At 38.7% G+C, this 26,117-nt stretch overlaps 1 protein-coding gene across 1 annotated transcript in view; it reads right to left on the bottom strand.

Annotated features, from left to right (window-relative positions):
- Window positions 1-2,206: 2,206 nt before the first annotated feature.
- Window positions 2,207-26,117, bottom strand: part of LOC109097614 (cadherin-2-like) — a 43,681-nt gene continuing 19,770 nt past the window's right edge. The window contains exons 3-16 of the mRNA XM_042747146.1: window positions 20,654-20,862; window positions 16,938-17,078; window positions 16,626-16,781; window positions 14,158-14,302; window positions 13,906-14,078; window positions 13,290-13,427; window positions 13,016-13,201; window positions 12,212-12,465; window positions 11,422-11,564; window positions 8,253-8,486; window positions 7,927-8,160; window positions 6,638-6,777; window positions 5,436-5,600; window positions 2,207-3,153 (exon numbers count right to left, since the gene is read on the bottom strand). Coding sequence (XP_042603080.1) covers window positions 2,947-3,153; window positions 5,436-5,600; window positions 6,638-6,777; window positions 7,927-8,160; window positions 8,253-8,486; window positions 11,422-11,564; window positions 12,212-12,465; window positions 13,016-13,201; window positions 13,290-13,427; window positions 13,906-14,078; window positions 14,158-14,302; window positions 16,626-16,781; window positions 16,938-17,078; window positions 20,654-20,862 — 2,525 coding nt within the window. The 3' untranslated portion in view covers window positions 2,207-2,946. The remainder of the gene's footprint in view (window positions 3,154-5,435; window positions 5,601-6,637; window positions 6,778-7,926; window positions 8,161-8,252; window positions 8,487-11,421; window positions 11,565-12,211; window positions 12,466-13,015; window positions 13,202-13,289; window positions 13,428-13,905; window positions 14,079-14,157; window positions 14,303-16,625; window positions 16,782-16,937; window positions 17,079-20,653; window positions 20,863-26,117) is intronic.

Here is a 26,117-nt window from a genome sequence, read left to right as displayed (position 1 = left end):
TGGAGATAGCAGCACAGAGAAAAGCTTATTCCCCATCCTTCATGTGACCTTAAGCCACAAGACTTCCACTTTTTAGCTCTCTCATTCTCTGTCACACACAATGGGACATGGGGAGGCCAGGCTTTGATGTCGGCACAATAATCTGAGTCCCCGGAGAAGGTTAGATAGAGAAGGCGGAGCAAAGGATAGCCCTGAAGGGAGTACAGAAATACACAAGTTGGTGTGTGTGGACTGTAGACTGACTCAAATGATGGAGACAGGCACGCAAAGACCCAGATAATGACCCAGCTGCCAGTAATCACTTTTAAGGTCAAGTTATGCAACGGCATTTCCTTTTTCCATTTAATGGAGCCCATTTAGCATGCATATATACAATTATCTCATTCCAAAACCTTGTGAGCTGCATACGTAGGCAGTATTTTAGGGCGTCACATACACACTTCAGACACAAAGGGTGTTCAAAATGTCGGCTAGTTAATTAAGATACCTAATTTTATCCAAAGGCAGCAGTAAGTGATCCCATAATGCACTTCGAGAAATAATTTCAAAATGGTGAAAGGCAAGAGGAATGTTTTTTATAGATTAGTATTTTATTCAATACTGAAAAATGCTGATGAAAAATGTTCTGTGTAATGAAAAATTTATTATTTTATAAATGAATGTATTTATGTAGTTAATATGTAGTAAATGTAAATTTATAATGTATATGTAGTAAAACTATATTTCCTTTTATTCCATTTATATTTTAGTCAAACAAGTTTTATTATTTTTCTTTATTTTATTGTTTTTTTTTTTTTTTTATTTTTTTTTTATTATTATTATTGTGCTGAAATTTCAATGCATAACTAATTTTTATGATTATAGGCTAAAACTTATTAAGAAAGCTTTTAGTTCAGCAACATACTAACATCAACTATATTTAAATCAATTGTGATTCTCCCACTTGCAGCGCTATTTTTGTTCACTAGTGAGGTCCCATGATGCTTAGGTGCCTGCCTTAGAAGCCAACTGACTATCTAGGGACATGCTAGGTTTTGGACCAGAGCTAAAACACCATTGTAGCAAAGAAAACCAACAAATCAACTTTTCCAAAATTAGACTTTTATTGGTCATTTGGGCTGCAATGGGTCATAATATCAACAGGTAATTGCAAACAGAGCCCACAGAACTCAGGACAGCCATCGTTCATTAAAAAGCTGTTAATCATCTTATGGCTGAGCCTCATGAGTGGACTGGCCTTGTTCTTCCATCCTGCTCTTTTAATTGGCCCTCTCTGACGGCATCCAGTGATACACACACGCGCACACACACCAATACGGTTCTCTAACAGGCAGAGACGGTTATGATGAGGGCTTCGGTCCACCTTTACAGTTTAGTTCAAACATGAAGATCCCAAAGGATCGTGCATTTAGGATTATGGCCTCGAATGTCAGATGATCCATGAGAGTGGCCCAGGGGAGAAGACAATGGAAATGCAGAACGTAGCAGAGAAGAACAAAGGAAGCGGAAGGTCAACAGGGAATCCTTGACGGAGGACGTCAAGCCATAAAATCAGAGGATGGGCAAATGGAAGGTCATTAACTGGGCAGAAAGGGTGACACCAAAAAGGAATGTTACGCGTTACGAAAGGGGAGGAATGAAAGCAACGGGTATCTGGACCAAACTTCTGTCTCACTTATTCGCTTAAGTCTCCATTGAGGTGGGCATTTCTTTATTTGTGTGTAAATAAATTTCAGAAAGACTGTTTTATACGGAAAAGATAAAAACATGCAAAAATCCTTTTGTCTGTAGTCCAAATTATACATATACAAGTTCTTCACGCCCTGTTCTTCTTCGTAGACTACATCAAAAGAGGAGAAACAAAACAAAAACTATGTACACACCATTTAATTTACAGTGGAGTAAAAAATGAAAGAATACCAGGCATGAAAGAATACCAGGATGACTAAGGCAGATGACATTTGAAAAAACAAAACAAACAACAAAAAAAAAAAAACAAGAAAATTTTGATTTTTTTAATTTTAAATATACTTAAAAAAAAAAAACTGCAGAGAGAGAGAGAGAGAGAGAGAAATAAATGAACAAAACAAAAAGTTCTGCTACCAAATAATAATGCTCGTCTCTCATTATGTAACCGGCTGCATAAGTTAACGTTTTGGTGGAAAAATTGTGAATATATATGTAAAAAAAGAGAAAACGCAACAAAAACGAGAAACTGAAATCTATTTTCTAGCATACTGTACAAAGCTGTTCTCTCTGTCTAGACGCTCTCACTTTTCCAAAGTCTTTGTTTTGATACGTGACGTGAACGAACAGCGTGATGGTGAGAAACGCAAACAGAAGCGTGTAGAAGCATCAACGTTATAAACAGGCTCACGACAAAAAAACACTCCAAAACTCTGAGCCACCAAAGCCATTGAACAGAAAAACAGCATCATCAGATCAAATGAACAACGACTGAAAAAGAAAGGAAAATGTAAAAAAGAAACAAACAAAAAAAATGTACAAAAAGGCACGTAATATCCCAGTGCTTCTGTACTGTGAGATTCAAGTGTAACTTAGCATTCATTTAACGTTCTTTAAGCGTTCCTTCATATGTTTCGTACCGATGATCCTTCAAACTTACGGCGAAAAAATCCTGGACTGAACCAAAACTAGGCAGATTTCCTTCATTAGGCCCCCTCCGTCTACATCAGAGGGCCTCGGAGAGACCTGGTTTTGTTGCCATGGTGATCTTCCTTCCACTTTCTTGTCTCTTCATTTTTTCAGTCTTCATTCTCTGTCTCTCTAGGGTATATTGGTTTCTTCATTGTTTTGATTCTGCACACAGTCCATGTCCCGCGATTAAAAAAAAAGTGCCACACTGTTTTTTTGATGTTTTCTTTTAATTTTCCTCCTCCTCCGGATCCTCCTTCTCTTTATGTGGTCTTGCGGTGATGGCGTGAGCTAGTCGTCGTTGCCTCCGTACATGTCAGCAAGTTTGCGGAAGCGAGGGCCCCAGTCGTTGAGGTAGTCATAGTCCTGGTCGCCTCCACTGCTGGAGGAGTGAAGGGAGCTGAGCGATCCGGCCGTGGAGCCGCTGCCCTCGTAGTCGAAAACCAGCAGGGAGTCATACGGAGGGGCCGTGGGATCGGTGTCGGCTGCCTTGAGACCCTGGGTGAAAATGATGAGAACGGATGTGGTTTTAAAATAGACACATTTCAAACGTTCTCTAGTACAACCGTTTAAATAACTCATTTGGCATTGCTGTTTAAGCGCAGAGGGGGATGGGATGGAGAAAAAGAAGTAGGAACAAAAGAGGAGGAGGGGAGATGGGAGGAGAGCGAAGCGGAGGAGGATTAGGGTCGCTGTGCAAACAGATGCTGGACTCTGGAATACTGAATTATGTAGTTCTTTAGCTAAAAAAGCCAATGTGTTGAACACTAAGTGGTCACTTTTCTTATAAAGCTAAAATATAAAGGGGTCTTATGATGCGATTTCAATTTTTCCTTTCTCTTTGGAGTGTTACAAGCTCTTGGTGCATGAAGAGGAAATTGTAAAGTTGTAAAGACTAAGGTCTCAAATCCAAAGAGATATTCTTTATAAAAGTTAAGAGTCAACCACACCCCCTAAAACGTCTCGTTCTAACACGCCCCCTACTCTACGTCACTATGTGGGAAGATTTGCATAATGCCGCCCAAATGTTCACGCAAAGAAAGAAGATGTAACTTTTATTCTTGCTGTTGCCGCCGCCATGTTGTGGAGAAGCTGTGTTTTTCTGTGTGAAAGCAAAACTACTTTGTTTGGCCTTCCAAAAGAGCACACAACTAGAAATCAGTGGTTAAGTTGTATTTACAACACTTTTCCAGTACAGTTCAAACCAAATATTCAGATGTGTGCAGTGCATTTTACGGAGGATGAGGACTGTTTCCTGAACCAGTAGCCTAAAATGGTTGTGTGCACAAAGGCTGTTTCTATAAAGTGGGGGAGTTTCAACTTTGCAAGGACAGTCTGGCGCTTCTGACTCACAGCCTGTAAGTACATTTACATATTTAAAGAATTTACCACTGATGATTCAAACACGAGTTTTGAGCAGTGCAGAGTAGCATGTTGTGTGTCGTTTCTCCGATCACAAATGCAGACATGGTTTTATGTTTACGCAGCGCGATATGCAACGCAACGCGTAAAAAGACAGTATAAGTCATTATAATGAGTAATTATGTCCCCACTGCATGCTACAAAAGCCTCGTTTGTAATGGGTTTTATTGGTTTTGTCTCATCGCGCCGGCATCACAGTATGTTTAAGGGGCGTAATATTTCCGTCACATGCTTGAGGTATTCAGCCAATCACAACACACTGGCTAGCTGGCCAATCAGCTTACACCTTGCTTTTCAGGACGATGAGCTTTGTAAAAATCGACACGTTTCAGAAAGGCTGGGCATAGAGGAGCAACAATAATGTAAATTTTGTGGAAAATATTGCGTTTTTTAACCTTAAACCGCATAAACACATTGCATTACACCAAATACACAAAATAATGTTCTTTTTAGTAACGTCATATGTCCCCTTTAAAATGACATTTCCTTCCAGTTGCAAACAAGTAGTACTAAGTGCAGCATTTCGGACACAAATTTAGATACAAAACGTGAGACACAAACTGTCTATATACAAAAATGTATGTACAACATTTATGGGCATGGACAAATTCAAATGTTTGATTTACATGTGCCAAACCGATTTTGGTAGTGAATCAAACACCCAAATGCATATTCAATTTGAATGTTTAAAATGCCTCTAGTGCCCAAAAAGGTGGTCTAGGAGGACAACTCACTTGGTTTTGAAAGCCTGCTATATTGTACAAATAAAGTTCTATTCTTGGCATAACACTGTCCAGGCAAAGTGCTAACACAGACTAAACACTGTATAGACATTCAGCTGACATAATTCTGAATCCTGATGTCGCTTGTCCAAACAAATCTTTCTACAGACATAAAACGGCTATAAACCAAACTCGTAAGTGACAATTTTTGTTGGAATGCTAAAAAAACATCTAAAAATCCAAACTATACAGTGTTTCTTTAAAACAGTTCGGTCAAACAGATTGGCAAATGCTGCCGTCTACAAAGCCTGCCTGTCTTTTAAGTAAGGCTGATTACATTTAGCAGTAATGTTTAATTCATTACCTGATTTAAGCAGTTTCAGGGCTAATCTCACACTGCTTTGAGCACAGTCACATTGCTTAGAGCCTGTGAGGTCTGCATGTACGCGTGTGTGTGGGAGGGCACACATCCAAAGACTGTAGCATGAGATATTGAATCCCTGAGCCTGGCTAATGATCAACAAAACTAAAAGGACCATGGTCCAATTAACCAATCAATCACCATTAGGTCTTATCACTGGTGCCATCGAGCCATTTTATATGGCGCGACTTCGGAAGAGCGGACACATGGCGTACCTCGTGGATGAACTCTCCTATGTCTCCAGGATGGGGTGCGGCCGAGCGGATGGGATAGTTGGGCTCGGAGTGCATCGGTCGCTCGTCCAGCCGGCGGATCCCGACGGGCTTGATCATGTCTGGCTCCAGAGTATCGGGCTGCTGCAGCTGGCTCAGATCATAGTCCTGAACAATCACAGATAGAGGGAAGAGACAATCACAAATAGGGTTAGAGGTCTGCTGGAAACATCTGCATGGAGAACAAATAAACCTTGACCTTAGAAATTTAATTTATGTTTGCTTTGTTCCATATGAAGGATATTCAGTTAACTAAAAACCTTGCTTGTCGAAATTGTTAGAATGTCCTATATATATATCTATTATTTATTCTAAAGTTATTTATTTGAAATTGTACTTGTTCAATTCTTTTAGGTAAGCAAGTAGTTAAAATGAGTATAAAATAGTTTTTGTATAAAAACAGTCAAAGTGTTTACATATATACATATACATTGTGCAGTTGGGCTGCTGTTTTCAAGAATTCTTTGAAAAAGAAAATGGCAATAAAAATAACCATAGATGAAGGTTAAAACAACAGAAATGGATATGAAAGGAGGTCAGAATATACCTGCCTTTTACAAGATGACACACGTCTGTAAGTGCTAATGGTTTATGGAGTATTACTTTGAAAATGCTAGAACACTCAACCATGTGCAAGATGTAAAAGCAGGTGGAAAAAACACAGCTTACACCAGGCTTAAGTACATTACTAATGGATTTTTTAGATTTAATGTTTTAATTAAAATCTAAAAATGCAAAATGGTTCCTGTGGGAGTAAGTTCATATCATTAACTCATAAAAACCATAGAAAAGTCTCCAAACTATAAAATACAAATCTGAGTGTTTTGTGTGTGCAAAAGCCAAAGTTTAGCTCAAATGCAAATCTGTGAGTCTCACACATATACCAGCAGGTAAAGCAGGAACTGTTGCATCAGTTTAAATTGAGTCACTTTATAATCAGCATTACTTGAAAAACGAATGCTAAAAATTAGTCATCAAGATTTCAAACTGCACCACGCAGCTCAAATTAAAATTGTGAACATTTGACTGGTTAAAATGAAACTTTTTAAAATGTTTTTATTAAACAAGCTAGATTATCTCGAGTAATTCTGAGCTGGGATAATTGTGTATGCCCTGCAGCAGCAATAGAGAGGGAGCGCATGTACCTGGTCTTCCTCTCCGCCGCCCTCCTCGTCGTATTTGAGTATGTTGTCTCGCACATCGTCCTCTGGATCGATCAGCAGCTGCTTGGCCTGTCTCTCTTTATCCCGTCTCTTCATCCACATCACAAACATCAACACCAGCACTGCAGAGAGAGACAGAAAGTGAGAGATAGATCAATATAAAACGAGCAAAATGACTTGAGATCAGACAGTTAAAGGTGCAGTGTGTAATTTTTAGCACCTCAAACCGAAATCGACGTTTCGCTAAGAACAGCCATCCTCAGTTACTTTTGTTCTCTCAGACAAGCTATATTTTTGTGTCATTTTTCCTTAAAATTAGCTCATTAGGTAGTAAAAATTGGATTCTGCTATTATTCTGTGATATTATTCATGTCAAAGTATTTCATCTGCTGTTTTTTTTTAGGTTAATAGGAAAATAATGTAAGTAAAGTGATTTAAAACTGCAGAGACTGCGCAACTTAGTTGATCACAAGCTGTGTTTCCATCCATATTCCAAATTTAATTTAACGAAAAAACAGGTTTTACATCCCATGTGTTTGAGAGAACAAAATTGTCACTTTCACAGAAGTTTGAGCAAAACAGAAATGGAAGTTGTGGCTATTGGGAAAACTACAGTGGCTCTTTTATTAAATGTAATAAATTACTTTAGAGAGCAGAGACAAAACATTCTGAAAAATGACGTCACTAGTGAATGACGACAGAAGCTTCATTTTTTGAGGGGCGACGGTGTGTCAAACTGTTTTGTAAGGTGACAGTAGCCAATCGTTTTGACAACAGGCTATGGCTCCAATGTTTCTTGAAGACCAGAGCCAAATATCTGCAATGATATTGGTCTGAAGTGAATTATTCAGTCACATGACTCTAGGCATTTTGTTTATGTCTTCTTTGTTTATATCTTCTTGCTGAATAAAACATTCATCCACCTCAAGAGAGCTTATACGTTTTTTTTTTTATTTGCACATTTTAGAAATTGGATTTACCTCTTGGTGTTTCCATTTTTTATAAAATATAAAATTAAATATTAAATATTAAATAAAAAGCTATGGATGGAAGCCCAGCTACAGTTGACCCCAAAAGAGAAAGGCAATGATTTTGATTCAACTGATAACACTGGTGTAAGTGAACAGAGCTGTTCCTATCCTTACTACAACAGCCTCACTATGAAGTCTTTTGTGACTCCAAAAGCAGATCACATGTGCTCGGCAGAAATGTGACCAACTGATAAGAACTCCACTGCCTGGAAGAAACAATCTCTGTCTAGTGTGTCTTACCCAGCAGAATGATGATGCAGATAAGTATGGCGATGATGGCTCCGGTGCCCAGTCCAGCTGCCATGATGCGTTCCATGTCCACGCAGTCACCGTGATGATCGCACTGGCACACTTTGATGCGCAGGTAGGTGGTGTTGGACATGGGCAGGTTACCCGAGTCTGTGATGCTGATGGGCAGCTCGTATATCCCGCTTTCCAGGTAACTAATCTTCAGACTTAACTGAGCGTGATCGCCTACAAACCAACCACAAAACACATGAGATAAAGTCTGGCAATAAGAATTAAGTAACTGTTAATCCCAGAGAAATCTTTTCCATGTGGCGTACCACTGATTCGAGTCAGTGTCCAGTTCCTTCGGATATCAGAGGGTCGGTTGGGCAGTTCGAAAGCGTAGGGCCCAGCGTTGGGGTTGAGATCACCGTCTACGGCTGTGATATTGATGGCATTGGGTTCGGGGCGCTCGCAGACTTCTGTTTCTTGAGGAAAGACTCGAGGTGCGTTATCGTTTATGTCCAGCAGGTAGATCTGAAGAGTACCCGTCCCACTCGCAGGGGGAACACCTGTCGATGGACAGAAGGAAAAAGGGAAAGTCAATACAAGCATAAGCTGTATCCCAATTCAGAGGCTGCATCCTTTGAAGGCTTCATTTGAAGACCGAATGCGTCACCAATTTCAAACCAATTTGAAGACTCCATCAAATGCAGTCTCAAAATCCGTCTTTTGTTTTCCAGGCCATGAAGGATACAACAGATGTATCCTTCACGGCCCACACGATCGCAAGATTCAATCTATGACAGTATTTTTTGAGAGGAAATGCTGGATTACGTTTTTAAATGTAAGCGGTTTAAATGTTGACATATCTTAGTAAAATGCAATTTTATAGATTTATACATTATGTACATAAGTGGACCAAGGTGAACTAATTTAGACAGGCTGTGCACCCTACTTTTTCAGACAACTTTTAAGTCCAGTAGAAACATTAACGCCACACATCAACGGCAGCTGTCACATGCTAGGTAAACACTCAGTTTTAACTTTGTGGTCTTTGAAGTCAATAAATAGTTCACGATAAATAGGTGAGAAAGTTGAATTTTAAAACTTCCAAACACTATTTTCAACATGTAGTTTAAAAAATGTATCCTATTTGACAAGTTGAGAAAGAAAGGGATACAGATACTGATTTTAAGAGATTTTGGTTCAAAGTACTTTTAGTTGAATTTTAAAACTTCAAATAGTTGTGTTCTATACTGTCCATTTAATTTAATTTTATTAGATTTTTTCTTCCTGTCCATCCCGGCAAGATTTTGCATCACTTCTGGTCATAGCTGTATCCGTTCCTACATGACAGGACGATTAATAACAAAACTTGTGTACCTGGAGTCCTGGAAACTGATTCCATACAGCTCTTGGCGTTATTGTGTGCAATATGCATCATGACCATGAAGGGTTTGTGGGCGTGACATCTGAGCCAAACACTAATAGTTGAAAACTGACGATACAGACGAACTACAGCAGTTAACGACTTTAGGCTCCTCTCTTCTGGGTTGCTGGGCAGGCCAACTCATTTATAAACCATAATGCACAGTCTATAAGATCCAATCAAGCTGCCCACGTCCATGAAATATCTGCGAATAAGAGCCCCAGCACAGACTGGACCATCAATACTTAGAGCTTAGAGCTCAGTTTCTGTTTCAACAAGAGTAACAAGACCTTTCGACTTCACTGATCTTTAAACAAAGAACAAGAGACGGGCAGTGCAGTGTGGCAGGCTGACGGAGCAGCGGCTTTCTGTTCTACACCTGGCATTCACAGCACATTTTTAATCTGTTCCAGCCCTGAAAACCCCTAACTCAAGTACGACTAAGTATCCTTAATTTATTGAATCAGGTGTGCGAATCAGCATCAACTAGATGCGAAAAGGCTTCTTTGTGGCTACTCGCACACAAAGATTCAACTGAACTGAGACAGGAATTCACTAAGAATGTTAAGTTAGCGTTGTGTATTTGCGCACTCCGTCTGCATTATTTTAGCACTTGATTTACAAATTTATTATAGAAATAAAGGTTACAGCACAGACACACCCAAAAAAACAGTTTTAAAGACAATTTGCACACTGCAATTCCTTAGGCATGTGTTTCCAGTACAACATAATAATTCCAAAAAATTATTAGCTAGTCAAACTGTAGTAACTCTGTTGCATATTTGCCGTTCAAACCATGTTGGTTCAACAATATAGAACTGTTGATACTAATGTCACAAAGGTAATGGAGTAATAACTGCTATTAAAGAAACACTTTGAGTCAGATTATTGCTGTAAATGAACTTGGCATTTAAGTACTACTTTTTTGATAATTTTGTTTTGTATTGTTTTGCTTTATTTACAGATGTTTGAATCAATCACAGGTTCTGTCTTACTCCTCCAGGGTACTAAAAAAAATGTCATTTTCACTCAATAAACTAAAAGACATAGAATGAAATTTGCATTAATGTGCATAAAAGATACATATTATACTGCATGTTATTTTGCTTATTTAGCTCAAGAACATGATCTAGTCTAGATGTTGTACTACCAAGAAACTAATCACAGACCTACAGTATGGGTTTGGGGAAACACTTAATCATTGAACTTCATTGGCAACGTCGGAACTTGCAACCGTAGTTGGCCATTATTATGTGTGTCTGGTTGTGGTGGATGCAGCAGACTACTACAATATGAAATACTTTTTAGTAACTGTTCAGCATCACTCCACCACTGCAATCCAGACACCTTTCAAATGTAGAAAGTGCACTTGACTGCACCACACAGCTGGATATAACACTGATCCTCATAATTTCACAAATTGCAGCTGCAATTATGACTGGAAGATGTACACAAACAACTTTTCAATTAACTCTTTTTTATTTTTTTATTATTATTTTTAAATTAAAATTGCTTAATAAAATTACCCCCTGGTTTCCAGCACAATGATAATTGGCCATGAAGATAGCGCTGAGTTTGCACAATCTAAGAGTGCTTCCCTATTTCAGTGCATTTAGGGTCTGGATAAACTGGATTACAGCTAGGTTTTTCTGCTGAAATGCCGCATACAAAAATGGTACAACAGTTTAGTGAGTGTTTCTGGAGACAAGCTTTCAAATTTACAGCGTGTGTGTGTGTGAGAGGGGGTTTGTTTCACAGCTCTGATGCAGCGAGAATGTTAAACACCACAGCAGAATAGGGCCTAGCACACTTCTGTAGACTCTTTCACACAGCGGGTAGTGTATGTGCATATGTGTGTGCTTCAAAGAAAAACCCAGAGAAAGTGAACGCATAGACATTCAGAATGAGTTTGCATTTGTTGTTGGTGTGATCATTAACATGGATGTGTGGGCATGTGTATATCTCAGTTGCAGTTTGTTCGGGTTGCATTTCTCCCTAGAGCTAAAATCAATGGAATCAGTCAATCTCAACTGCTTCTGCTGCATAAATACGCATTCAAACACAGTTGCTCCTACCGTTATCAGCGGCCATGAATGTGGCGTTGTAGAGGTTGTTTTTGACATATGGAGACTCTCGGTCCAGGACAGCAATGGTGGAAATTCGTCCGTTGTTGGGGTCGATCTCTAGCCAGTTGGCAGGGTCAAACAATTTAGAGTACCTTTAAAACACACCATACAAAGGTGGTTAACATTTATGAATCAGAAATCTTATCAATTTTAACATTTTATTTTAAACAGTTTTATTTGACAGCATTGCCAAATGGCACTTTTAGATTAAATTTGATCAATATTTGTTTATCAGTGTTTTTTTATTTTTATTTTATATTATCAATAATGATTTAATAATGATTTTACCAGAAAATCATTTGTTAAATAAAACAAATAATGAGGTAACGTGACAAAAATGTAGCACAGTAGTGTTCAAACATTTATCATTGCATAATGCCTAATTTTTTTCATATCATTTTTAAAAACATTAGCAAGTATACAATTTATACTATAAAATATTCAGTAAGTAGTAAGCTAGTGTTCCTTTCTGAACATACCCATTAACAATTAATTAAATAGGCCATAATCATGATCATCCATTTTACATGACTATTTTGCAACCTCTTTTTTTTTTTGCTACTGCATTTTCAGCTTAGTTTCCATAAATGTTCAGGCTAGACTAGCAAGAGAGCTCTGCTTTGGTCTACATAGCGCATTAAACACTTTTGACAGCTATTATGCTATATAATTTCCAAAAATGCATATATAAGAGCTGGCCTATAAATGCACATATACATGCATGTGTGTGTTTTAATACCTAATAGTCTGCTGCATGTATCTGTCTGGATCATGAGCTGTAAAAGTCGCCAGCATCGACCACTGTGGAAGTCCCTCCTCCAGTTTGACCTGTTTGGGGTTGGGCTCAAAATTTGGGCTTTCGTTCACATCGATGACACGTATGGACACGGTGGATGTAGACTGGCGGGTGCGATGGATCCCACTCGCCAGCGGCACCTCATTTTCAGCGAAAACCGTCAGCATGAATGATCGATTCATCTCAAAATCAATTGGCTGTACACAAGGACACACAAACACACACACACAATCAAGTTAACATAGTGTCATAATCTGTTAGGAAAAAGAATCAAAATGATACAATGAATGGATCGTGTTGCAATTAAATACACAGAGGAGAAATGTTTGAATAATAATTAATGAATGACTCATTCTCAATTAAGAGACATAAACCATTAACTCAGCTGAACAGCAGGTGGAAGCTGTTTCCATGGAGACCGTCTTTTGCTCCGTATCTGAACCCGTGCCTGAGGGACTCTAGCGAGATTCTAGCGAATAGCAGCGCAACCCAATTACAGCATTTATACAACAATTAGTTCCGGTCCATGAATCTGATTGGTTGAGCAGAGTCCTGGGACTTTTCACTGTTTGTATCCCTCCGCTTCTCTGTTTATGACATTCCAGTATCTAGGCGGAGTATGTTGATTTTTTGCTGCTCTGATTTCTCTCAGGAAGTGCAAAACCAGGAGTGGAACCACTTATGTACTCTGTTCCAGACCACTTGTCAGTATGTTCAATTTTTAGTAAGTTTTGTTGTAAGTGTTACCTTGACGACGGTGACGAGGCCTTCGTTGGTAACGGGATCAGTAGGGATGGAGAAGCGTCCGGTTGGATCCCCTGATATGACCCGGTACACTGCATTCCAGGCAGGAGTCCCCGGTTCATCTTTGTCAGTCACGGTGAGATTCGTCACTATCACATTCACACGGTTCTCTGGGACCTCACCGTGGAACTACAGAGACAGGCAGAGAGAGATCGACTTTCAGCAAAGATGGCTTTGGCGAGATGCGTGTTCAAGTGTCTGTTGGTGTGTCACTCACAGTCTCTCGGGTGAACTCTGGAGCGTTGTCATTGACATCCAGCAGGCGTATGACAGCAGTGGCAGTGTTGGACAGACCATAGGTGGGGTTTCCCTCCATGTCGGTAGCCTGAATGATCAGGGTGTACTGAGGCACCTTCTGCTCGGCAACAAAAATGAAACAAGATAAGTTACTGTAGGTTGAAAAAGCTAGACATAAATGGTTTACAGCAGTGTCTGACAGGATAAGACTGGGAAAGATTATGTTTGCATCTTATCACTTAACCCTATCAAAACATACTAGCGGCACATTTTTTGGCTCCAACTCAACATTTGATAACAGTTTTGTTATTGTTAATAACAAAAATGAAATGAAATTAAAATAAAATGGTAATTAAAAGAAATCAAAAATAAAATAAAACATATATTAGATGGAAAACCAATCAGAATCCACCCGAGCTCAAGAAATTAAAGCAACCGACAAAGTAACTGCACCTCAGGGTTTTCATCCATTAGTGCGAACGTTATTAAAGTTATCATTATAGTTACTGCTCGTGGTGTTAACATTGGTTGAGTACCTCTGGTTTACAGTATTGTTGTATTGTACATTGTTGATACTTGCACACACTTCGTCTTACCTCACGATCTAGACCTGCAGCTACAGTGATGATTTTGCCAGTCTTGTTGTTGATAGTGAACATGTTGGAGGAGGGGCTCTCTGGAGTCTGGGAGAGGATCTTGTATCTGAGCATCCCATTGGCTGTATTTGGGTCATCCTTATCCTGGGAGGTCACTGTCATTACAAATGTACCTAGAGCCGAGAAAGAAATGTCAGTTTTCCCATCATTATAACCACATTAATATCCACTTAAATGTGAAGACAGGTGTACCCGGTTTGGCGCCCTCATCCACGGTTCCGTTCCAGATCTGGTGAGTGAACTCGGGCCGGTTGTCGTTCATATCGATGACATTGATGATGATGTCGATGGGGTTCTCCATCTGGTTCCCATTGATGTCTACAGCATGAGCACGTAGCTGTGAATGCAAAAAGTCAAAAGTTTAGGGTCAAACATTTCAACAACAGGTCTCTTGTAGTCAACAAGGCTGGATAATTTGACCAAAATACAGTAAAAACAGTAGAATCATTCTAAAATGCAGATTTGGTGCTCAAGAAACATTTCATATTATAAATAGTGTTAAAAACAGCATATTTTTGTGGAAACAATGATTTATTTATTTTTATTTTTTTCAGGATTCTAACAGAAAGTTCAAAAGAGCAGCATTATTTGATATTTTTTATAACATTGCAGACGTCTTTATGCCAGTGCAACATTCAGAAGTTATTGCGAATCAATTGTAAAACTGTTACTGCAGTACTTGCACACTGTCAGCAGAAAAGAGGCTCTTAAAAACCACACTCATTTTCAGCGGTTATTCGCGTTAAGCAGCTGCTGCAGTTGACTTGGTTGCAGTTTGTGTGCTAGAGCAGTCTTAGGTCTGCTGCATATATGCATGAGCTGACAGAAAGAAGCCTGATGCTCCACCTTTGGCACCATTAGGAAGCAAATCATTTCATATTCATGTAATCTCCGCATAATTTGAATCTGAATGTGGATTAGGTGGACACTGAGGGAGGTTAACAGCCTCTCGGGTCCAGTAGTGAAGTGAAAGGGTATTGAAACCAGGCAGGAAAAGTTTGCAGCTACTTCCAGGGGAGATTGAGGATTGTTCTTACTTAGGAAAAGCCAGATTTAGGGAATGCCCCCCTGCGAGCACAATGAATGAATGTGTGTGTGTGACTTAATGTTAGGATAAGCTCCTCCGAGTTTAATTTTGTCTGCTCTCCTCTTCATGGTACAGTGGATTAAAGGGATGTCAAAGGTCACATTCTCAGACTGGCTGCCATGGTAACCCTGACACACGTAATTTACTGGGAGTTTTAGAGAGTTTCTCTCTATCCTGGATGGAATGTATGGATCTAAAGATCAAAGGACTGATCTTTAAACAATGTGTGCGCTCAAAACGGGCACTGGAAAGTGCTTACGCCATCTTAAGCATACATTTGTATAAAATAAACTTTAAATTGAAATTTAAATAATAAATCAACACTTTTACTGGGTGATTTGGTGACTCTAGTGGCCAAACAATGAACTGAACAATACAAAACTCTGCATTTCACCTTCATACACCACTTTTATAATATAAATGCCACTTTTATACTTTTATCTTCATGCAGGAAATAAAAATGACATTATTCTAATTAATAACTTGAAAAAGCATTAAAAAATCATCTGTAAAAAAAAAAAAAAAAAAGGTTTATTATGGTATTATGGTATTTATTATGGTATTATTATGGTTTAAAATATTTTTTTTTATAACATTTTTATTAGAAAAATATATTTTTGCAAAGTATAATTCCGATATATAGTCTTATAAATGTAATACAGACATGCATTGCATTACATATCTGTTTGTCATATGCATATGGAAATTATATGCAGATGAGGTCATGCAGAGACACTCTGAGCCTGTGGCAGGGGATACAGACCATTACGGACTACAAGCCCCCACCGCGGACCTGTGACAGCACCACCTCCCCGCTGAACGAGCTGAACGCCTTCTTTGCTCGCTTTGAGGAACAAAACAGCATCACTGCACAGAAGACTCCACCTCCTCCCGGTGACCAGACACTTTGTGCAGCATTAGTCTGCTCACTACCTCATTCTGCATTTTACTGACCTCATTCAACTACCTCTTCTGTCAGTTTAAATAAAGAACTGCTCTCTGAGATTTTGACACTTTAATCAGACTGAATAAGCTCTTTGCACTACAATAATTATATCTGCACTGTTTGTTTACTTCACTGGTTTGCACTCTGCTATGTGCCTTGTGCTGCTTTACTTATCTTTCTTTTTACATGACCTATTTGTATATTTGTATAGTTGAACTTTTTATTTTATCTGCATTTAATGTTCTACTGTTAGTGTTATCTGTATGCACCAAGGGTCTGAGAGTAATGCAATTTCAATTCTCTGTATGTATTTACTGTACATGTGGAAGAATTGACAATAAAGCAGACTTGACTTGACTTGACGCATAGTAAAACATATGGTTATGGTAATTAGGGAACCTTCCACTAAAACTGCATTTTTATGCAGATATTCACGTAGTTTCATATAAAAATGGATCTTGTTTTGAGGATATTTTCTGGAAAGTAACTAATAAAAAATATATATACTGTATATATATATATACTGTATATATATATATATAAAGAGAAAAACCTGCAGGCTTATGTGGATGAAATCTCCACTAAAGTTTACCAATTCAGGATGTGGAGTCAAAAACACACACTTACATGGAAATTTGGGATGTGTTCTCTGTCCAGCGGTTTGGTGACGGACAGGAATCCTGTAATGGGGTCGATGATAAACAGGCCGGTGGGGTTCTGGTCGGCTCCTGGTCCGGTCACGCTATAGCGCAGTGTGTTACTCTTGTCCTTATCTGACTGGATCTGAAACACACACATTTTGAAGGGTAAACATAAAATTGAGTTACTCTGCACTCAAATAACAACCCGATGAATGAATTACAGTTTATTTTTATCGTACGTTTTCGAATACACTTCACATGATGAACCAGTGTTGTTTTGCTTTGTGTACACACTCACTTTCACAAGCTCTTCAGGGAATTGTTTTCTGGAGTTCTCAAGCACGTTGACAGGAGGAATGACCCAGTCTCTTTTCACGCGATTCAGACTGCCGTCGCCCTTGACAACCACACTGTGCCACGGAAACAGTATCTCTGGCACCTGGTAAAGCAAAAAAAACAATGAAAAGAACAACAGTTATATTCACAAACACCCACACACTCAATGTACATTAAGGAAAGCACATACTCACACACACACACACACACACACACTCATATACACACTGCGGCACTTTCAACACATCTGCCCCGGCCCCAAATAATTACAGAATTAATTTTACCCTCTGTAATGGGGTCATAAATATCACTGAAGCTCCATCGTTAAATCCCTCAGCAGTAACACCCACAGAGTGAATGTGAGAGTGTGTGTGTGTGTCGAGTTTGCAGTATTGTTCCATTTTCTTTCTCCCTGAGCCTTGTTATTCCTGTGCCAAAGGCAGCCAGAGATGTGCTTGACCAGACATTTGCCCTGCTCTTAGTGTTATAGAGAACAAAAACCCCTCTGAGTGTTCAGTTAAGAGTTCATTTCCAGCTACCAACACAATACAAAGACTGCATTCTTTATGCAAATACAGAATCTCTGTTTATAAGGTGATTCAATATTTCAGTTGATATCAACTAAGCGTCCCTTTCTCCTGACCCATCTTCTCTCTCTTCCTCTCAGTGGTGAAACATTGCTGGTAATGGCAGACACATGGGGGTGGGTGGCAGTTTTTGTGTTGACGAAGCGAGGTAGATACACTCGTTTTTCTCTCTCTCTGTTGTGACTCAGGTGATGAGTTAACTCATTACTCCCGGTACCTTCTCAACATAAACATCAACGGAATTGATGGAAAAATGTCTTTCACCTATGTTCCTTCTCGTTAACTTTTCACATCTCCAATTTCTCTCTCATTCCACATTTCCCGCCTCTCTTTCTCTTGTTATCTCTCTAGCTGTACAAAACAAGGCTGGGCTTTTGATGAGCTCCTTTCATTTAACATGTTTATTGTTTATGGCATTCAGAATGTTTAATGCAAAAGAAAAAAAACAATAAAAAAAATACTCTACAATAAGCAAGGAATGTTTTTCACTAAATTAATTCAGGAATAATGCATACAGGGTTCCCATACTTTCTGGCGAACAAATTTATTTGATATATCCTTGAATTAGCCATTTAGCCACTAGCCATTAGCCACCTTATCAAGTCATCTGTAGCTAAAGAGATACTTGATCTTAACTAGAAATATTTATATTGTCTATGGACCATGACCTTTTAAAAAAAAATTATCTTCCATGGAAAGCACATTTTTATGGAGCCCCGCACATGGCATGCAGGAAAAAATAGAGGGCTAAATCGTGCGCACGATTTACTAATTCGTTCCCTCAATGTACTAAAATGTGCACACGATTACTATTGCGTTCCCTTGATTTACTATTTCGTTCACTCGATTTATAAATTGTGTGCACGATTTACTAATTCGTTCCCTCGATTTGCTAAATCGTGCGCACGATTTAGCAAATCAAGTGAACGCAAAAGTAAATCGAGGGAACGCAATAGTAATCGTGTGCACATTTTAGTACATTGAGGGAACGAATTAGTAAATCGTGCGCACAATTTATTTATTTTTTCTTGCATGTCATGTGCGGGGCTCCGTACATTTTAGATTTTTTTCCGGAACATTGAATTCCTTCACCGATCTTCACTGAAATCTTACCGATCTTTTCAACTTTTGAACGATAGTGTACATACATTTTTACTTAAGTTTAATACACTAAAAATGCCTTGCAGGCTTATACCACATAGGGCTGGGCGGTATATCGAGTTCGTACGATATATCGATATTTTCTTTATAAGTGATTCGATATGAGGCAATACCGTTTATATCGATATCCAGTAGTTTGATACGAGCGCATCTGAAAATATAGTGAAGGATAGACTGAGCTGCATAATCCAATTTGTTCTAAACATGTGACAAGCGTCATATTAAGGCCTTTAAAAACTGGTAAGACATAATCTCTAGTTTCGTATATTAGTTTAAGCGGCTCGACACGTCATATCCTTTGACAGAAAGGCTGCGTGTGCCGCTGACAGAGACACTAGGCTACTTGCGCTGTAATGTGCTTGAGATGTGCTGTTTTCATGAATGCATTACTTACATTTCACAGGTATATTCTTCATCTGTAAATGTTAGAAAGCCATGGAATTATTTCCATTTTTCTGTCGGAAGTGCATGAGCCTTCTGCTTTGGGATTCTCCGCTAAACTTTACAGACTTCAGTGAACGAGCGCTGGCGCGAGCCAAACAGATGGTGCCCAATTAAATAGGCGTGCAATAATTCTGACTAAAATATACATTTCGCTGAAATATTTGTAGTTGGACAATAAATGTGACGTAGAATTTTAAACCTACAGGTAATAGGTAAGTCTATTTTTATGATAGCACTGACTGTAAAGTGACTGTATTGGGGTAATCAAAATAGCCTAACACAACCCTGTGCTTTTGTTCTCATTGATTTTCTTTTTTAGTTTAGTGAATTTTGTTTTTAGATTGCAGTGTTACAATGTTAGGATGAAATGTGATTTTAACCCTTTTTTGCACATAATATAAAGGCAAAAATACATGGTTATATTCACTTTATTTGTTTTCATAGCCTTTAATATGTATTGTTTTGTTGGACAATATTGGGCGGTAAGTGAAATATATATATCATATATATATATTAAATACAGATTTTCTTTCATCCAAATACAAAAACGAAAATACTGAGATATATTGTATATTGCAAATTGGTCAAAAAAAAAAAAAAATACAGCGATATGATTTTTGCCCATATCACCCAGCCCTAATACCTCATTTAAATAATGATGAATCATTAAGTTTTGAACTGATTCATTAAAACACAAATTAATCAAACGTACCCATTTTAACATGGCTTTTGCTACTTTAAATCACAGACGCAGTTATATCTCACAAGAGAAGGAAGGAGACCGGTTGCAAAACTAGTCTAATGACACGTTCTTTAGAAAACTTAATGGCCAAATTAAAAGCTCATTAAAATCGCAGTGATATTCCCAGTGTTGCTTGGCTTGAATACTGCAGCAAACTCATTGGGAATGCATCGTGACTGGCCAGCATTGGCCTAAACCCTTCACCCTCTCCTCCTTTGCCTCCTCGACCATTCTCAGCCTTTATCTCACCCTTATCCACTCTCTTCCCCGCTGGCTCCTCTCGTCCTCCTTCCCCTTGGCGGCAGTGTGTGGGCATGTGTGTATCAGTAATAAAGAGTAAATTCTCCTTGTCTCCGAGCAGAAGGCATGGCTATGAGACATATGGTTAGTGTTCCCAAGCTGAGGGTCCAGATCTCCACTGTCTAATGTATCCTCCTGCCTTAATGTCTCTTTAGCATCGTTAAACATTAATTACAGCCCTACTATCAACGTGTTAGTGCTCTGCTAATTTTCTAATATAGTTTTATTAGAGCTTTGGCTTTGTCACAGAGGGCCTACGGATGAAGAGAGACATTTTTGTGAGCTTACATTCGCACAATGGCTGTTTGATGGTGTAATTGCAGCGTGAGGCTAGTTTAGAAACGCCATGCACCGTTAGCGATTTGACATGGTTATAATTAGTGCGAATTTGCAGTCATGCAGCCACCGTTCACTGTTAATGTGCAAGAGCGCATGACTTCCTACCTGCTTGGGTTGGGTGAAGTTGACGTGCACCAGCCATTCCTCTTGAGACTTCACGTCCTTGGCCTTAATCTCCAAGCTCCGCCCCTTCCTGTCAGATAGCTGCAGGGTCCGTGCTGCAAAAACCGTCCCGTCGGCCTCTATCCGGAAATTCGCAGGGTCTCTGCTCTCGAAACGCAAGCCAGAACCTCGGCCACAGTCCACGAAATCCACTGCAAAAGAGAGAGAGATTGGACTGAGTGCAGGCCTGCTTTTGTTTTTAAACTGCAAACATCTCTTTTTTTTTTTTTTTTTTACAAAAAAACAGGCACACAGGAAATCACATTCTGCTCCTCCGCAAGGGAATAATGGTTTTACTTGAAAAGTGAGGACAAGGAGAGCCAGAGATGGAAAATATGCACTGACAGAGAGAAAGAGAGAGAGATGGTAGGAAAGGAGAGCAGGTACAACTTCTGAAGCTCTCCTGCATTATTCATGCTGAGACATCCCCTGCATGCCCCCAGGTGTGCTGAGGAATGGTGGAACAGGAGGACGAGGAGACAAAGAGAGAGAGGGATGAGTGGAGGGAAAAAGAGAGAAAACGGAGAAAAAGCCGAGTTGAGAGGTATCTGAGGCAAAACACTGGAGGGAATCGCATTAGAAGTACAGACATAAACAAATGAATGTGCTTTATTTATTATGCCGCAATTAGAGAACACAGACAGACAATTACACGCCCGGAACTGAGAGAGACGTCGGGACGCTCTCCTATCAGGACGCATTTGTTTGCGAGGAGCCTCGTATTGACAGGGCTCATTTATCTGACATTTTTCATCTTTTAAGCAGAACGCCAGCTCTCATTATCCAGCCCAGGTGGACGGCACACATGATTTCTCGCCAAGCTTTAACGTGACGGTATAGCTGTGGTGGATGTACAATTACTGACAGGGATTCATTTTACCATTCATCAGTCCTGTCAGGACATGAACTATGAATAAAAACACCTGTAAGCAAGCACACTAAGGTGGGTTTGAACCTTAAATTTTGGCCGCCTTGATGTAAACATGCATAGACTGCTGAATATGCATGATCAATTTGCATATCATTTAACAAGAAGGTTTACAAGACTAATCATTGCAATATACATGAAATCTGTCATGTGCAGGCAGATACGAGTCATCCTGCATGGTTAATTCGCTATTAATAGCGTGTAAAATTTGTAAACAAATGATCATCACAAGGCTCATTACAGTAAATTTTCCAAATTTACTTTGAAATTAGTTTCCAATTACAATTAAATTCTCCAAATAACATAAAAATAATATTTTCTCAGATAATAACATTTAATTTTTCACAAACTTTTCAGCCAGCAGTCCTTGCATGCAAAAACACTCACAGAAGTTGACCGAGATTTACAAACTCTTATGAAATTTTTAGTGAATCAAATAAGCAGCGTGAACAGTGTAGTCTGATACCCCAAATTTAAACAGACAAATTGCAGATTTACTCAGTCTGAAATACAATACAACAACTATATAAGTATAATGTACAGCATTTTCTTTTATGTCAAAAAAAACCATCCAAATGAATTGCCATCAAATTGAATCAAGATCCATCTAAATTGAATCAGGAAATCTGCATCGATACAAAGCTCTACAAACTACATACTGTAACTGTGCCTCAGCCTAGCAGTAACACATTGAATCATGATGCTCATACAGGAAAAGTTGGGCTCATGTCACTCCCTGAACATTTCCGTCCTTTCTCTACTATCAGCGTCAATAAAAATGGTGCAAAAGCCAATTTTCCATCTCCATGGAAATTTCCACCCTTTCTCTCACAGAGAAACACACAGCAGCAAGCACAGACTACATTTCCGCCTCACAGATGAATTTCACTCTCATAGGTGGCTTCAATCTGCTTTCATTGTGTGTTGCGTTGTTTTTGCAAGTGTGATTCCTTGATCTCACGTATATGTGCGAGGGGTACAATGCTGATTTGCCATATAGCAATTAGGCAGGTCCATAGGTAAATTACACCTTTCACTCTTGTTAATCACCATTTATTATGTGAGGACCTCTCAGGGTATTACAGTAGGCTAAAATAATCGCTCACTATTATTAGACATGGCAACCAATGAGACCTTATTACTGATTATTAGATAAAGACCTGCTGAAGGGGGTGAGCAATTATTACGTTTATCTGATTGTTAATATTGGCAGTCCTGTCGTCCTTGCATGTTACTTGCAAAAAGCACCTCCTATGTTGTTTAATTTTGATTCTTCAAAATTAAAAGACTCCTCTCCGTGGCCCCTGGCGCAATGGTACCCATCACAAAGTAATGCGTTTAATGTAACGTGATTGCCCTGATGGCACAAGATGTGCCGCTCGGCAGGTGTGAGGTAGTAGCTTGTGAAACTGTGTCAGTCTAGCTTGACGAAGTGCACCGAGTACGTTTTATTAGATGGCTGCACCAGTTTCGCCTGCAGCTGCATTTTCTCTTGCAGTTTTCATGAGGACGGGGGGAGGGTGTTGTTGAGCGCTATATGTCTACCGCGCTGTCTCCTTCCATTACCGAGCGCTGCTCTTCTAACGGATGAAACAGAGAGAGCAGTGTCTTTGAATCTTTCTTCTCATCGCAATCTCTTTACGCGTCCCTGCAAACTCGGCTTAATGCGGCGCGTAAAAGCCACATTACTCATCGCGTCTCGCAAGTAAACACGGTTACGGCGAAAACAGTGGAAAGTGATTTAATTATAAGGGTGATTTAATGTAAGACAGAGTTTGCTTAAAATAATTCATTCATTTACGTTTGAGAAAGCTTGCATGTGTTTTCTCAAAGCCCTCAGCAAATGAGCGCATATATGGATCTTCAAACTGCAAATTGATTCGGATAAATAGATTTTATTCTACAAACCAGGATTCTTCAGCTACATTTAATGTAAACCTGAAAATATTCATCAACCTTTTCCATGCTGAAGTGTAAAGTGGTGTTATTTGTTAAATGTTGATTATGTAATCCTTCAGCTACAAAATCATGGGACAAACAAGGTCTTGATTTATCTGTAATGAACTGATACAATCTAAATAAAGAAAAACCATCCATTTTCTGTCACCTTGAACAATGAGATGGAAAATAATTTGTCAAAGTGCTAAATGCAAGCAAGGAGGCTTGATATGCGCACGTATGTGTGTCTAAGAATGTGCAAGAAGGTGATCAGACACCACAGACATGTTTGAGAAAAGCAAGACGAGAGTCAATTGCCCTTCACTATGTCTGTTCAAAATTACCTCCAGAATGATTTTTAAGAGGCCGATTGAAGGGGAACTGAGAATTTAAAGCAATTGTGCTAGTATTTACTCACCCATCATGTCGTTTCAAACCTGTATGCTGTTATTTCTTCTGAGGAGCACTAAAGTTCAAATCTTTGAAGAACTGTTACGCAATTCTTGTCCTTACACCACACTGTATTTTAACCAGAGGCTGTTTTTGAAAATCTCTAAAGTTCTGTTGTTTGATTATTGTTTTTTCACTACATTCTATTTTGTGCTTGACAGAAAAATAAAAATAAAAATTGAAATGACATAAGACATGGTGAATGTTATTTTTATTTTTTTTTTCCCAATGAAGCACAAATGAAGACCTGGCCAAGCGTATACATTGAAGCTGAAGTGCTGATTTGGTGAGCCAGCAGAGGTGTGATGTGCTCTGTAAGCAATCTCTTTTTCCCGTTTGCATTTAGCATTCAGCACCAACATCACATCTTTACCGCTCAAAACGTCCCCGCTATTCCCTCCCAATGGGACTCTTAGTTCATTTTAATACGAGCCGGCTTCAACTGGTACAAGCTTTTAGTAACAGCAAGACATAAATGAGGGAAGTAATGGAAAAATAGTTTTGTTTAGCCCACCACCCCCATGAGAGAGTGTAAAATAGCTGTCTTAATGTCGTCGTTTGGGGTTTCATGGTCTCCGAGACATACTGAGCCTTCCTGTGAAAGAATTCAGATGGATGTGGCACTTAGGACCCCATTCCGCACTGAGCAAAGCTGTCTTTTGTACCGCCTGCCTATAATTGCCCTTTTTCCATGACTTTTCTAAGGGTGAGCTTCCTCTAATGGCCACATCGCTCAGACACATCCCTCGGTGGACATGGCAACTTAGGTTTAACTCGTATACACTTCCCTCGCCAAAAATACACACACACAAAAAAAAGACAGACACATTCACAAATACACCTAAACACAGGCCGAGAAAATGCACCAATGGGAACTAAATCAATTCAAAAACCAAAGTGTGCATTAAACTGTTAGAGCCTTTCAGCTCATAAAGGGATTCATTATCTCTTTTGGAAACTGGCACAATATGTAGCTTCTATAATGAGCCAATGGCTATTGATTAGTTGCCAAAATGTTATAATGGTGAGTAACAGCTGCTTTTATGTGTTTCTTTGTTAATATGAATCATCTTTGATCTAAAAGTACAACTAACAACATACCATATCTACTCGCCTCATGCTGTTTCCCCTCAAACAAAGCGAGTAAAATCTAGAAAGAGAATATGATGTTCCCTCTTAAAACATCCTCTCGTCTCTTTCCTCATTTGTTCAGATTTATACTTTAGATCAAAAGAACATGGTGAATCTCACGCTTGATTAAGCTCAATCTCAACCTGTTAAATGACGCACACGCGCTCAAATAAATACATGTATAGAGAGTAGCGACATTACTCATTTTCTGCCTCACACTAATGTAATGTCAGTGTAACAGAAGGCTTTATTTAATTCATCCACAGGACTGGGTGATCTGTATATAAATGCCACTAACAAAAATAACATTCTTTCGTAGCTCAACAGTAAGTGTTCATCATTTTATTAATTTATAAATATTTTTTACTGGCTCTACTATTAAAAAAACACACATTTTTATCAACATACTATAATAATGCTGTCATTGAAATATTTGCTGTAATAAAAAACAATAGCAGCTATATTATATATTATCATGTAATGTAACTTCAGTAAGTTTTCTTTCAAATGAAATTAAATAATAAAATCAATAGAAGTTATATTACACAACTTTAATGTAACTCCATGAAATGCTTTATAATAAAACAAACTAAATATCTACATTGTCTAACAATTTAATGCAACTTCATTAAATGCTACATAAAAAAAAAATAATAAAAATAAAATAGAATCAATGGTAGTTATATTGTATATTATAACTTTAATTGATATGGACACATTCTTACAGATGCTTCTAACTCATTCTTTTAATTTCTACAAATTGTTGATCCCTGGAGCCATGTACCATACTATTAATGTGGTATTTTTTTTTTTTTTTTTTAAGGTGTACTTTATTTTTTTATGTTGATTTAGTTGTTGATATGTATATGGTAATCCAATTACCATCTACCATCTGATACCGTCACCTCACCATGGCAGTATATTTCTGAACGGGTCATTTGGTTACACCATGCTAACAAG

The sequence above is a fragment of the Cyprinus carpio genome, chromosome B20 (assembly GCF_018340385.1).
Source record: "Cyprinus carpio isolate SPL01 chromosome B20, ASM1834038v1, whole genome shotgun sequence".
In the NCBI taxonomy this organism is placed as follows: Eukaryota; Metazoa; Chordata; class Actinopteri; order Cypriniformes; family Cyprinidae; genus Cyprinus; species Cyprinus carpio.
The sequence above is the reverse complement of the archived record's forward strand: the minus strand, read 5'-3'. Positions and strand labels throughout refer to the sequence as shown.